The sequence below is a fragment of the Salminus brasiliensis genome, chromosome 11 (genome assembly GCF_030463535.1).
Source record: "Salminus brasiliensis chromosome 11, fSalBra1.hap2, whole genome shotgun sequence".
NCBI classification, from domain to species: Eukaryota; Metazoa; Chordata; class Actinopteri; order Characiformes; family Bryconidae; genus Salminus; species Salminus brasiliensis.
Window position 1 is genome coordinate 35148319 of NC_132888.1, and position 16014 is coordinate 35164332.

General features: G+C 46.3%; 1 protein-coding gene across 2 annotated transcripts in view; it reads right to left on the reverse strand.

Annotated features, from left to right (window-relative positions):
• numbl (NUMB like endocytic adaptor protein) overlaps positions 1 to 16014 on the reverse strand; it is a 63660-nt gene that overhangs the window by 28959 nt on the left and 18687 nt on the right. The window contains exon 1 of one of the 2 annotated variants that reach the window (XM_072690728.1): positions 1144 to 1398. The exons of the other annotated variant lie outside the window; for it this stretch is intronic. Within the exon in view, the coding sequence (XP_072546829.1) occupies positions 1144 to 1184 (41 nt within the window). The 5' untranslated portion in view covers positions 1185 to 1398. Of the gene's footprint in view, positions 1 to 1143; positions 1399 to 16014 lie in introns of those variants that run through there. 2 annotated transcript variants of the gene reach the window in all.

The window sequence follows — 16014 nt, forward strand, 5'->3', positions numbered from 1 at the left end:
TTTCGTTTGGGAGTATACTTGGCCTGTAAATAATTCAGGCTTGAATTCCAAACGTTGATCAATTCCAGCACGATCTGTGCAGCGCTCGGAGTTGCATATCCATCAGAAAACTCCAGCGTCTCCAACATCTGCTAAGCTCAATTACGTCAAACACTGCTTGTGACATTCCTAACACAGCCAATAAAAGAAGAACAGGCCTAGAGGCTGTTGTGAACCATGGCATGCTGACACACCACTAAAAAGCCTGGCATAAAATGTTCGTAGACCGTGGAGTCTTTGTTGGCAAACTTTTCTAACAAGCTAGAATCTGCGCACCTAGATGTATTGGAAGACAACGAGAAGGACCATGGGATCAATGGTGGAGGTCCACAAATGCACTCTCTTACAGCTGGGTCTCCCAGGAATGACCTAGAGTAAAGTCTCAACATGTATTAGGGTCACCAATCAGGGTCACCGCCAGGACCGGGGAATCCTCCACGAGCAGTATTCTGACCCCTGAAGTGGCCAAAAAGATGTGCATCACTTCACCAGTGGGATATGATGTCCGGTGGTGTCCAGCGAGTTTGTTTTATTTGATTAAGATGTAAAAGGAAATGGCGACGAAAGGCTCAGTAAACAGTCGGCAGCTTGGTTGCTAAGAATGAGCTAATCCGGCGATTTGGTGTATCAATATAGCTATTAATCAGCACCATATGGGCCTGAAGGCCCAGGCAGCTGCTGTAGTTAAGGCTATTAACAGGACAGACTGAAGCAACCTGAAGCTTGGTTGCTAATCAGTTCTCACCCAGTGGTGTGGTAGTAAATGCCATTCATGTTGCTTTATTTCTTACAGGTGCACCAGCTCTCTATAACCGTGGTTCCTGATCTGGGACCTAGAATATCCCCTTTCCTGCTCCCAGCACTTCCCAATCCAAAGAGCTAAGCCACAAGCCCTTCGTGAGAAAAAGTAGGTGCACAAGAGCATGAAAACGTACAGGTCAAAGGGGGGTACAGTCCTAAAAACTATAGAGGAACCTCTAAGTTCCTTTCAAAAGAATTAAGGGAAGAACCCTCAGTAAACCCATTAAAAGGTGTACCTCCAATCCAATGCTCCTCCACGGCCAAAATCAGTGACCAGGACTTGAACCTGAGCAGATCACTCACCTCCCGTCCCCTGTCTCTTCCATGTCGCTGTTGAAACTCATCCCAGGGAGATGGCGGAACACCAAGCCGGGTGAAAGGGCAGAGCCGCACCGTCACCGTCCCGCGAACACAAACCGACGCAACACTGCCACAACCGACCGAGCAGATGGAGAGAGCCAGAGGCAAAAGCGCTACTAGGTCCGAAAGACTGAAGTGACCACACCTCTTCTGGAGGGATCAACTCTGAGGAGGCGGCAGAAGCACCCGCGCTCCGCCTCATCACCACATGCGCCCTCGCCCACGGACGCCTGGCTGAGACGTCTCGGAGGAAGGAACCAATAGCGCCTCTCCGCAAGCGGCGAGCCAGAGAGTGTGTGGAAGAGCAGGAGGGGAGCGAGGGAAAGTGAGAGAGAGACAGACAGAGCGAGGGAGGAGTGTGGAGGTGATTAGGCTGGGGACGGTAATGACACACTTTTCCGTCGCCCATCTGTGGTGGTGCTTGTTGTCTGTTCTGTTTAGTCTTCCTCTCTCTCTCTCTCTCTCTCTCTCTGTCCAATCTGGCTGTGCCCAGCACTTACCTTGGCATCAGCTTTTATCCACTAAGCATTTGAAACCAAAATCAAAACCCAAGACAAAGCCTCTGTCCCTCTCCCCCCTCCCCTTGTGCATCTGTAGCAAAACGCTCGTAAAGCTTGCATGAAACATTTATCGTGCTGGATGAGGTCAGCGATTAGGAACGGGGCCAACGGGTGAATGACTCCAAATGTCGCTCGGGAATGATTTTGACAGAATGAGCAGCAAAACAAACGTCGACTCGTCCAATTCTCTTGCACCGACAGATTAGCCTGGCCAGTCGCTGTGTCTCGAGCATGGGCAAGGCATCCGTAAGCCTATTAACAGTTTAGTTACATAAGAGAGAGCCATAAATGGGCAAGAAGGCTGCATCATGCCGGTCATCCCATAAAAATCCGATGAACTGCTCTTTGTTACCATTAGATCCTTAGGGATCGGACCGTTCCCTCAAACCTTGCAAACACATCACTGCTCAACCGTAGGACGAGTTTTTTTAGATCAAGAGGAGGCCTTTCTAGAGCGGGTTTTGCGGGATGTCTTGCCAGTTGAAAAGTGGCCAGGCCGACTGGTGTAGGCCCCCGCCCCCGGCAGCCGGATTGATCGCGCTCTGTTAATTGAACTCGTCCCAATTTCTCCTGACCCAAATGCGAGCCCACCAGCAGAGACGCTTCTGTGTGTTCACATGGACGTTTAAGCAGACTAGCCGTGCCCTCGGTGCCACGTGGTTAATTTTGCCTAAAGTCGTTGACCAGATGGGGCCCTGGCACCACACACCCATGCTCACGTACACATGCTGACAGGTCTGTCACTTCAATAATAAAAAAACTAATAAAATATTCCCAACGTCACTGTTAAAGCAGGCATCGAGGCTCTTACAGCTATACTTACAGCTAAATGGTGCCGGCAACTGAAACCATGTATGTGGTTCATGTGTATGAAAGACCACTGCCTGCAGTGGCTACGCTGTGTTACGTAATTTTTTCTGTGTTTGTAATTTCCGTGCTATAAATTCTCTGGAAATCAGTTTTAGTGGTTTCCACTTCCAGGCAGTTGCCATTGAGTTGTTCAGTGGCGTCTTGATGGTTCATATGGTAGTGATACATGGTTGCAATGGTATCCTAGGTGGTCGTTATATTGTGAGCTATATTGTGGGCTGCTAGAGTGTTGCTGTGTTATGCCATGCAGTTAGCTGGGTGTTACTAGTGTATTTGCATCATTGGGACATAAGACGGGTGCATACACTTTTGCACCCCATTCGTTCATATGGGGTAAAACGTCCACTGCTGTGTGGAAACCGTACATCCGATCAAATGTGAATTGCACAATCAGACCCAACAATCTGGAGTTGTGGGACGAGTCAAGACAGCAAATATGTCCAGCAAAAAAAAAAAAAAAAAAAAATTCCAGATTTCCAGTAGTTCATAGGCAAACGAACTGCTGGAGAAGAAAAAGGGTTAAACACACAAATTGGATTTGAATCCTTAATGGGCTTTGTCAAAAGGCCAAAAAGCAGCATTTGCTAATTAAGCCAGATAATCTCATCTCGGCAACGCACAACAGACCGCTGCGGCTCGGCATTTTGCTGATAAAGCCGAGGCTAGTTAATACGGCAATCTGCATGCACTCATTAAAACTTTAAAGGCGTTAAAGACACAGCAAGAGGCCCATTTGCAGCAGCGTGAGCGCGAGATAATCAGAGAGGTAACCTACATTTGGAGCGCTCTGCAGCAAAAAAAAAAAAGGCGAGGAAAAAGCACACTTTTAAATAAGTCATGTTACCGCAATGGAGGCGATCAATATTTCTAACCCAAGGTGAGGGCAGGGTGCACTGTGAGCTGACCATACCTGATTTAGCTGCCGTTCTCCGGACTCATTCAGTTGGTACGGAAAGGGGAACTCCACAGATTTCCAACATTATTATTAAGGATTATTAAAATTCTATTAAAATAGATAAACTTAAGAGTCCGAATTGTTCATTTACATTACGTTTATGCCGTTTAGCTGACAGCCTTATCCAGAGCGACTTACAAGGTTTCTCCTATTACAGAGATGAGCCAATGTAGTGTTTGTAGGAGTCTTGCCCAAGGACTCTTATTGGTGTAGCACAGCATAGTCACCCTGACTGGGAATCGGTCTAAATCCATTATTGGCAGATTTTCCGCTATATCACGATTGCTAACATTACATCTAAAATACAAATCATATATTTGCGTTGTAGCGACTCCTGGTTCTTATCACCACTACTGCAAAGGGATCTGATTAAGTAGGTTTCTGAACAACAAACCACCCCTAAACCACTCTGAAAGACTGGTTACGAAATCTGGAAAAGTGCTGGAATTCCCCTTTGGCGCTTGTCTTACGATAATGGGGTACAATCCGAGACGGCAGGCCGATTGTATGTCATGTTGTTGTTGTTGTTGTTGTTATTATTAGACTACATCAGACCTTTCGACATTAGAGCTTCGCAATGCTGTTGGCTGAGAGGCATCAGGACTAGGACGCTTCCATTCGGGTGATCTGGAGTAGCTTGGAAAACAGATCCCGCAAATTCCGCAGCGAATCGGCCAACGGAATCACCTACAACTTACTGTGCTCCTGAGTGGTGCAACTGTCTAAGCGTCATATCACACCACTGGGAGATCGCAAGCCTGGAGTTCAAGAGAGCATGACTGGCCTTGCATTTGTTGTTTGGTGGATAATGGCCCTCCCACTTCCCCCGGCACTCATCCGTGTGATGTTAGTCCGTGCGGGCATCTGCTTATTGACAGAATTAGCAGTTGGCATTGGGAGAAAGCAAGCATTGGAAGTCTGGAAGGAAGTATTGTGTGACAGGGGGCGTCCTAGCTGGTGAGTGGGAACTGGAAATGACTACTTTCAAATAAAAATTATTTTCAAATAAAATTAAATAAAATATTTTTAATTAAATATTTGAAATGTAAACATCAGACCTCCTCTTAAAAAGCTAATCCGGCCCAAATGGAGCTTAAGTGGAACTGTAAAACTGTAAAACTGTAAAGATCCTGACCCAGCTGTGCTGTGGTTGTAGGCACAAGCCCTCTCTTATGTTTTACTGCTTAATTTCTGCCTCCACACCAACAACAACAACAACACTAACTAAGCCTAATTGTGTGTTATCTGTGGGCGCATACCATCACTGCCAATCATCCAGCATGTTTTAAATGCTATTGAAATTAGAACGCGTCAGACGCTAATCAAACTGACGAACGTCAGGAGAGGTTTTATGTGCACGAGACGTGCTCTTCAATTATGTCACGTGGTGATGTAATAACTGCACCGTCTGCTTTGCATATCTAAACAGAGCTTCGGCTCACCACGCAGCCGCGCTGTCGGTGAGGAGAGCGCTCTCCCATTCCTGACAGCTCCCCTCCTCGCAGGCCTGCACTCAGCCCTGTCACCATGGAGGGGAGCTGCAGTCCCATGCTGACACACGCAGCCCTACCTGCCCATTCCCAGAGCCTCTGGGCAGCAGCCTCATCAGCCCATCTGAGCGCTTGCTTCTTGCTTCCCTCGGTTATGCTTAGAGGATTTTTTTTTTATAGGGGATAAAACTGATGCTCATTTCTTTTCATGCTTTTCAAAACGTATTGCCTGTGCGTTTTATATATATATATATATATATATATATATATATATATATATATATATATATATATATATATATATATATATATGTGTGTGTTCTTAAAATTGGTCCCAGCCATTGTAAATGAAAATATGATTCCACCGTGACTTTCTAAATACGTAAGGCCTTCAGTTCTCCTCCTGAGGTCCCAGTCATGGGATAGCTTGTTTAGCTGTTTCCACTCAGATACTACAGAGGAGAGAAATCTGGAATAAATACTGCTAGTACTGCAATACCAGCATAGTTTTTACATACAGCATGATTCTATTGGAACAGCAGTGGAAAAACAGTAACATACAGGCAAGAGGAGATTCGTTTTCGATAACCACATAGTTATTGCCTCCCTTTGTCCACACTTGCTCTGAAAGCCTCAGTTGTTTACAGAGATGCTAACTACTAGCACTTTCCTATGGTAGTGATGGACGGTCCACCGACTACAGAAAATGAAAAGTTGGGGCCTTGAGTGGTCCAGCGGACTAAGGTGCTGTCACTAGGATCAGAGGATCGCTGGTTCGAATTCCGGTTATGCTGCTAGCCACTGCAACACAATTGGCTTTGCCATGAACTCCAGGATGTGTACATGGTGCTCTCTCTCCTCTGCGGGTTGGTGTGTTGGAGCCGGGTTTGCAGCACTTCCCTCTGAGTGCGTTGGTTGGTTGGTTGCATGGTGATGTTGCATTGGCAGCAGTTCGAAAAATTGACTAGTGTCGGGGGCATCGCTTCTGATGGGGGGGTGGGAAGAGTATGTACGGGCTGGGTAATTGGTGGCCCAAATTGGAAAGCAAATGGGTGAAAATTAAGGATAAATAAATAAAATATAAAATGTTGTGCAAGTAAGCTGTCATTATCTTATTAACATTATCATACAAACACAAGTTAGACCCATTTACATTTACGGCATTTAGCTGACGCTCTTCTCCAGAGCGACTTACAGGGTTACTGCTATTACAGAGGAGTCTTGCCCAAGAACTCTTATTGGTGTAGCACAGCATAGCCATCCAGACCAGGAATCGAACCCCACATGGTGTGGTAGTAGTGTTATCTGTTACGCCACACCAACACCCACAACTGCCATGGCCTGTGGTGCACCACTGACTTGCTGATGGGAGGTCCATTCTAGGTACCCCATTCACTACGGCAGCTCTACAACATCCCACAGAGTTAGCAGCGCCCGAGATGCCCATGACGATGGTTTTGCACTCAACTGCTACAACTGACTGGTGTGCTCGCTTTTTTATCCGTGCAGCAATCCCTGCCACGGCCGAACCAGGGGTGTGGTCATTATATTCTGATATGAGTGGTGGTGGCCTAACAGCGGTGCCCCACGGGTCTATGATGCCAGAGGAGAACGGCGACTCCAGCAATTGGTACAGAGCAATCGACACCTTCCCTCACCTCATACAGTCCATGCCACGGCGTCTCGCTAGTGTCATCCGAGCCAAGGGTGGTTATATTCCCACCACTAGTTAGGTGGTCATAATATTTTGATAGGGCCGTGTATATACACCTACCACATACACATGTATCCTGTGCTGTATTTCGGTCGTATGGCCGTGCCCTAGTCAGGAGTGTACCCAGACGTCCTCTGAGGCTGTGACTTCTTGCCGCATGTCACGGCCTTCTCCAATCTGCATCAACAACAACCCCCCCCCACCCCCAAAGACCACACACATACATACACACGCACGCACATGCACACACATACACACCTCCCACCCTCTGCTGCTTGGCAACCGGCTCCCATGGCAACCACTGCTATCAGGGGTTTTAGGGGTGAGCGGTTACGCCGGGCGGAGGAAACTCTGACTGAACAGCAAGCGCTGAATGACAGCTCTGATGCTGCTCTCTTCTTTTCGCCTCAGGACCCACAGCTTTTGGAGCTGCTCTGTTTGAGCCGATTTGTTTGGTTTCCGTCATTTTGACGGAAATTCCACCAAAAAACGGTGAAAAGGGGAATTCACGTGATCCTTTTTTTTCTCATTCAGGTTCAGTGTTCGACTTGATTTATCACCTATAAGACCTATAAGTGTCGACTGAGGTTTGTATATGTAACGTTGATGAATGTAAAATCCTAAAAAGAAAAATTTGGGGCGGGGGGCTACATTGCCTTAAAACGGCCTGCTTGTACCCGACCACCATAAATGACATATTACGCCAAAATTGTATCGAAAAACCACTTTAAACAACTCTGATATCTGATTGGGTACAGTGCTCTAAAGTTGAGCGTTTCACACCAAACTCAACATTTCTACAATGACTAGCCACTGCATGTGTGTGATAGGGGGGTGTCAGCCCCTCGGTATCGCACCCTCCCCGGGGCGATTCCGAGCCGCCGCCCACACGAGGCTCACACGAGGACTTTAGTTTTGTGTTTCCGTTCTGGTTTTGATTCACGGACTCGGTTCATGTTCATTTGTGTTCTTGTATGTTCGATTCAGTGTTTTGTTCATGTTCACGTGTTTTGGTTCAGGTTTATTATGTCTTGTTTAGTTGATGCGTTTCACCTGGGGCTGGGGGTACTGAAGGGGCTCCGACGCTCAGTTCGGAGCCGAGAACTAAATGGATTATATGGTTTATGGTTAAGGAACCTCGAGGTTCCCGTCAGTTTCCACATAGTGTTTAGGCCAGCTTCAGCTCGACTCCGTCGTTTGCTAGCAATCCACCCGGAGGTTCGAGCTTCCAGCGAGGATCGATACCCACGACTCTCGTTCCAGCTAGCAGTTCCACGCAGCAGTTCGAGGTTCGGTCGGCCTAGCCGTCCTTGCCTAGTAGCTGGTTCCCCAGCTAAACCCCTGGTCTCAGGTCTGTTTGTTTTCACCCTCTTGTTTGCCATGATCACTGTATTCACGCTAACGCCCTTTAGCTGCTGCATCGTTTGTCTCACTTGCCCCCTTTGATTTGTCTTGTTTTGTTTAATAAACTACTTGCATTGAGTCCATCTCTGCAAGTGTTCATCCCTCTGTGTCTGGCCTAACCCGCCATGACAGGGTGGTTCTAGCTAAAGGGTGGAATCGAATACCTATCCGATCTAGAATGACATATAAAACATATAATTTAAGACATGTCCACACAGCCCTGAATCAACCAGATTCGAATCAGATCAGTCTGGTAATGTGAACACCGCCTATTAGAAACTGATTTGGAGCGAAGGGGGCTGTGTATTGACAAGAATCTGTCAATACGATATGCATCATAATACAGAGGTTTTTGAGAATCCATCCAGTATTGCAAAACACAATATCACAATACTTTGATACACTGATATTTTCTCACACCCCTAATGTACACGAAAGTACAGGCATTTCTATAGAGGGTGCAACCCCATATCGCCGCTGTCCAATAAAAACGTGTAGCTTCAAAATAGCAACTTTACAGGAGAAGGAAAAACCTTCTTAACTTTCAATAGAAGTCAATGCAAAATCATTTTATTCCAAGTCAGTCTGGAGCGTTTCTATTGGTCCACTCATCCGGAATATACTCGCACCGTGCACAGAGCAGCTACAGGGTTCAAATGATGAGGACAACTGAAAATGGACAAAAGGATGGAGATGCATGTTTTTCATTGGACAGCAGCGATATGCTAGTACGCTCAAACTACAGCACACGGCTGATATCAGCAAAACACAAGGGACCGGACACGCATGCTGTCCTGGTCTAATTTGTCTGACTCAGTGTGTTCTGCAGTGCCTCTAACTATGCCCCAGCCCAGCATTACAGCGTCTGACTCAATAGCAGAGAGGGGGGAAAAAAGCTGGGCAGGCCCACAGATGGCCCGCAGCAGGGCCGGGACATGCCACATGGCTCCTCCTTGACAGCTCGTGGCGGCCGGCGCAGGGAGCTGGGGCGGACAGCTTTGTCATGTTAATAGAGGGGGACAGCTGCTGCGGGCCACAGGGCGTCGCGGTGGACGTCATTGTACGAGAGGAAGACGCCAACCCTGGTGAAACCATCACTACAACTAAGCCCAGAATATCCACACCAATGAGTCATACAGCACTCTCGGACTTCACGCTTGTCCAGATACGGGGACGTTCAAGGAATAGCCCCGCGCTTCTCAGCGTAATCTCAACCTGCCACATCTGGACGATACGCTCGATTATAACAGGCAGTCATTTCGACATGTACCCCTGTGCTGAGGCGAAAGTGTTACACCAAGCTTACAGCTAACAGTAACAGCCACATCAACAGTCAAACATGGTGGTGGTAGTTCAATGGTGTGGGGAAGCTTCTCTGAGGCAGGGCCTGGACAATTTGCCAACTGTCATATATTCCATTTTATATGTATATATGATATATTTTATATTTAATGTAACAAATTTATTCCCATAAACAGCAGATAGTGGTTCTGCAGTACAGCTTGCTACTCGCTACCTCAGAGTAGAAGATTTAGTAGAAAATTTAGTAGAAAGTAGAAAAAAGTAACCCCTGGACCCTTAACCCTGCCCCTTAAATGTAAATACGTAAAAAATAGCTGTAAAAATCAACAGTACAGTGGCTGCATCCCAAATCGCACAGGCAACTACCCTATTGAGTGCAGTTCTAATGGTGGCTAGTTGTGAAACACTGTGTAGTAGTGTGGTAACGTGTGGTTTGGGACACAGCCCCGCTAAACGAACGCCTCAGACAGGAGTTTTTGTAATAGCGTTCTTTCGACTGATGAGGCGAAAGTGTTAACCAGGCTTACAGCTAACAGTAACAGCCATACCAACAGTCAAACATGATGGTGGTAGTGCAATGGTGTGGTGAAGCTTCACTGAGGCAGGGCCTGGGCAATTTGCCATTTTATATGTATATATGATATAAAGAAAGTGGTCCTGCAATACAGCTTGCTACTTGCTACCTCAGAATAGAAGATTTCCCTTTGAACAGTTGGGCTGGGCTGACCACATACAGGTAGCTCCTCCCCCAGGACATACCACTGTCAGCCTGGATATGTACTGTACATCAATTGAGACACACCAGTACATACTGAGTCAAATAATGACCATCATTGATGAAGCATACGCAATCATGAGGCCATCAACAGTTATGAACGGCTGTCGTTCACACTTATTTACATGACTTTTTGCCCTTTACAGGTCCTGACCTCCCTTCCCCTTCAGCAGAGGATGGACTCATCCGGGATAGTGAAACCCCGTGTCTTTCGCATGTCCCAAGTTTGATCAGTCAACTGATACAAGCAGGTAAGTGTTTGCAACAGTGTCTACTGGTAATGGGTTACCTTACATCACTGACAGAAGGCTGCAAGTAGAGGTCTGGACAAGGCAGGTCTGTAATAACTAGTAACAAAAAAAAAAGTCACCCATGGACTCTTAACCCTGACCCTTACTCGCACAGGCAACTATTGACCCTATTGAGTGCAGTTCTAATGGTGGCTAGTTGTGAAACACTGTGTAGTAGTGTGGTAGTGTGTGGTTTGGGACACAGCCCGCTAAACGAAGGCGTCACACAGGAGAAGTCAAAGCAGAGAAACGTGGGCAGATCTGCACGGAGGCTCACCCGTGATGAAGCAGGCAGATGCGGACAGCACGACCTTTGTGGAGCAGGCGGGCAGGGTTGATACTAGGTTTGAACCCGTGCCCGGTTAGAGCCTTGCGTTTGGTTCGTTTAGATTCCTTTGGTTCGTATTGTGTTCATCCTTCAAACAAACCGCACCAGAGTTCGTTTAGAAATAGGCCGAGATCCGATCCGTATGGCGGTATCAGCAACTCCTGAGTGGCTCCTGAGATCCGTCTAAGTGTTGGCCCTATCATCAGGAGATTGCCAGATGATGCCCCGGTGATGCCACAGCCATTCTGCCAATCTACTCCAAGCGTGTTCAGTTGGCTGTCCAATGATGTGCAATGGCAGCAGTCTGAAAAGATGAGGTGGCTGGTTTCATGTGATTTGAAGGACGCACATCCCAGCACTGGAGGCACAGTGTAACAGAGGGGACTTGGCTACTCCTACTCTTGTGGACCCACCAGCCTGTACCGTTTCAACTATCCCCTTCCACAGTTCCCACCTGAATCAGCTCATCAACTGTTTATCAGGCCCTTTATAAGCTAGATCAGGTTGTATTGGGGTCGGGCAGTGATACCCCATGGGCCCATATACAAGAGGAGCATGCCAAATTAGGGAATTGGGATTGGATAAATCACAAGCATAATGGAGAATAGAGGCCCGAATTCAGACTGCATCAAACGCTGCATGATTCACTGCATTATTCAAAGCCTGGGGAAAGTGTGTGACGCTGTGTTCAGAACAAATGTCGTCTGAAAACACAAACAGTGAAGCAGACCTCTGCTGACCTGGAGAGATAATGGCTGCCTTTAAACCACGGTTACATCAAGACTTGGACTCTGCCTGGATTCTGGAGTGAGGATGGGCTCGTTAAACAGGACTTAGCAGGTGGTAATAAAGATGCTCCGTGTTCAAGAGGCCGTTTGTGTGGCAAAGATAGGCCTGATTCATCTTCGACCTTTTTTTTTTTACTTTAGGCAGGTCACAACCTAAAATTCATCCAAAGTGCCAGTAAGTCACACCATCACAGCTCTGACAGCAGCTCCGTCACACAGCCAGAATACCCAACACAAACGGTGCCCATAAATGCCCTATTTAAGCCAGGTAAAGGTTTCTACTGCGCCTTTAAGACTGATGCTGGCAAATAACCTCTGCTCTGATTGGCTGTAGTGATAAAAAGTGGTCCAGGCTGAAACACTCCATATACGCCTTATTCGAGCCATGCTAAACTGCTGAAGTCTGACTGGGACAGCTAGGTTTCCATATATGGACTCTCCAAATGGAGAAAATTGGTGGAGCATTTGCCAGAGCACATGCTGATGACCCTGATAAGCCTTTTGGAATAGTGATCTGTTGACTGATGAGACGGGTCCCGTTACCCAAGGCTTACAGCTAACAATAACAGCCATTCCAACAGTCAAACATGGTGGTGGTAGTGCAATGGTGTGGGGACGCTTTGCTGAGTCACTCTTTCATGGTTCTGTAATTGTGATAATTTTGTTAACAAGATAATAAGCTAACAAAATCCTAAGAAGACGGTCTGTCCGTTCTGGCGGTCATCTTGGCAACACCCCCTGGCAGTTATTTCCAGCCAGTTATGACCAGACTCCTGTCTCTATGGACCAGAAGAGACCTTCACATCTGAAATAGGAAGCTACAATAACATTTACTAGAAATCGGGCTGTTTTCACAGCTTAGTCTCCATATATGGACTGGAGACTCCTAAGCACACCAGCCTACAGTATAAGGCAGCAAAATCAATAGAGCTCTTAAAATGCATCCGAAGTGCCAGCAAGTCCCATCACACCGTCACAGCGAGTATTTACCAGAACCGTCTGCTCTGACAGCAGCTCCGTCACGCAGCCAGAACATCCCAACAGGAGCGCTGCCCGTAAACGCTGCCTCGGAATAAACCACTCAAATCAACCCCCCCCCCAACCCTCCCAAAATATCTGCACCAATTGCCCTGAATCCTTCAACACGTCAGGACGCGGCAGAGCAGGCTGCTGTTATTTGCGGACAGATTGATTGGGATTTGATGGCGGCTTACATCCGTACAGTGTGCTGCATGCCCTTCGAGGCCTAGACATGAAGTATTGATCCGAATTAAAAAGCACAGACAGTCGCTTAGAGGCCTGGACGTCTGTGGAGTTCACAGTTCTAGCTAATAGATATCCAGCGATGCCACTTCGGGTTCATGTTTGTAATAGACTGTGTGTGCACTATACACGGTTCTTCCATGGCATCACTCAGAGAACTACCTGAAGTCTAACGTAAACCACTAATGGAAGCTCAATCCCCACCAATTAGACGTGGCATGGCCACGTCAAGCTGTGTATGTGGTTTCTGACACTGCATGACTCTGACGCTGTTATCTGTGCAAGTGGGCAAAGGTACGACTGCTAAGCTAGAGACCGTAGTAGCAGCTGCCAGCCTTCTTCGAATGAGGTGTGTATATCCTATTGATTCAGCATCTGGGCAGCTTGCCCACTGTCCTATATTACATTTTTTTTTGTATGATGATCTGGAACCATGCTGTGGAACAAATTGTGAAATGTGGTAAAAAGAAAAAATGGGTAATTGGGAGAGGCACTTTTTCAGCTACACTATATGGACAAAAGTATTGGGACACCTGCTCTTTCACTGTTTCTTCTGAAATCAAGGGTATTAAAAAAAATTGGAGTAACTGTCTCTGTTGTCCTGGGCTTTCTGCTTTGATTTTGATAGGAGCATTGCTGTGAGTATTTGATTGGGGGGGGTTGAGTTATACCCAGTTATACCCAGTTATACCCATCTAGCCCACACCTGCATTTGCACATCTGTGTCAGCAACAGGTGCAACTATGCATTCATTAGAAGGGCTGTCCACAAAAAGTAATGTTTAACATATGAATATAATTTATAAAATATAAAAAATATATAATTTTTCTGGCTACAGCATTGGACACCAAACATGTCTCGTTTGGCTGTCTACAGTTTGGGTAAGAGGAAACTTGCGAAAATCAGATTTTCGGCTCAACCGTCACTTTAAGTTGGCAAAAGCTGAGCCTGTGTTTGGGCCTTCTGAACAACAGGAGAGCACTCTCGCCACGAGTGTTTTGGTGGCGTTGCTATAAAACAGAGACCAGGGAGAGGGGTTCGGCCCTTCACTACGACAAAAGGCGCATTCAGACTCCTCAGCTCGGGACAGGAAGGCTTCCTGAGGACATCAAACTTCCCTGACGATACAAAAGCATGAATGGCGCGTGGTAAAAAAGCTGCCGGAGCGCGGCGAGCGAAGACAGCGCTCGGACCCCTCCGGGACCACTTTCAAAAACTTTGCGAAGGCCGAGCAAAACAATGGCACCGATCCAGAAAGTGTGGCCAGACAAAGGCAGGGATTTGAGGAGGGAGGGGAGAGGAGCGGGTGGGTGGGTGTGAAGGGATTAAAGCATTAATCACAGATGGCCGCCGCGTCTCATCCTTTCAGCGAGCCCCCCTCCCCGGCGAGCCATCGACAGAGGTATGGTCCGCTCCCTTTTGTCAGCACGTGTGTCTGTCAAGCAGAAGCGTGTGTTGGGCACAATGGCAAGAGTACAAAGGCCTGTCTACACCCCCCCCAAGCCCCCAACCCCACCACCACCCCACCCGTCCCAGTCACTGTGAATTGGAAGGCACGTGCTGCTCCTGACTGGTGGAACAATAGGGGAGAGAGGAATTGTGTGGCATCACAGCGTCAGCCTGACATAAGGCTAACCCTAATCTGTGTGCATGCTGCAGTATTGCTGCAGCCACTATGTTGGACCCTGCGGACTTAAAGTGGACAAAAGTATGCTGCATAGCTGAGAACAGCAGCAGCAGCAACCAAAGGCAAGCCTGAATAACGGCCGAACTGTTGTCTATTTTTCTAGATTGTATGTAAAAAATATTGCAACAATATTATATATACATTTAACAAAAATTCCATTTGTCATAAAGTGTCTTGTAGCGTTCGAACATTGCCCTATAGTGTCATAGCATTATGTTATACAGCATAAAAACTATTATTACTATTACTATTAATAACTATTTTATTATAGCCTTACATAGTGCCAGAGCAGTACATCCCCAGAACAGTGCTATACAGTGTACCAAGTGTCACATATAACATTGGTGTTATATAGTGTCAGAGCTGTTTGTCATACAGTGTAACAGTAGTGTTATATAGAGTCAGAGCTGTTTGTCATACAGTGTAACAGTAGTGTTATATAGAGTCAGAGCTGTTTGTCATATAGTGTAACAGTAGTGTTATATAGAGTCAGAGCTGTTTGTCATACAGTGTAACAGTAGTGTTATATAGTGTCAGAGCTGTTTGTCATACAGTGTAACAGTAGTGTTATATAGAGTCAGAGCTGTTTGTCATATAGTGTAACAGTAGTGTTATATAGAGTCAGAGCTGTTTGTCATACAGTGTAACAATAGTGTTATATAGAGTCAGAGCTGTTTGTCATACAGTGTAACAGTAGTGTTATATAGAGTCAGAGCTGTATGTCACACAGTGTAACAGTAGTGTTATATAGAGTCAGAGCTGTTTGTCATAGTGTAACAGTAGTGTTATATAGAGTCAGAGCTGTATGTCATACAGTGTAACAGTAGTGTTATAGAGTCAGAGCTGTATGTCATACGGTGTAACAGTAGTGTTATATAGAGTCAGAGCTGTATGTCATACAGTGTAACAGTAGTGTTATATAGAGTCAGAGCTGTGTGTCATACAGTATAACAGTAGTGTTATATAGAGTCAGAGCTGTGTGTCATACAGTGTAACAGTAGTGTTATATAGAGTCAGAGCTGTATGTCATACGGTGTAACAGTAGTGTTATATAGAGTCAGAGCTGTATGTCATACAGTGTAACAGTAGTGTTATATAGAGTCAGAGCTGTGTGTCATACAGTATAACAGTAGTGTTATATAGAGTCAGAGCTGTGTGTCATACAGTGTAACAGTAGTGTTATATAGAGTCAGAGCTGTATGTCATACAGTGTAACAGTAGTGTTATATAGAGTCAGAGCTGTTTGTCATACAGTGTAACAGTAGTGTTATATAGTGTCAGCTGTTTGTCATACAGTATAACAGTAGTGTTATATAGAGTCAGAGCTGTATGTCATACGGTGTAACAGTAGTGTTATATAGAGTCAGAGCTGTATGTCATACAGTGTA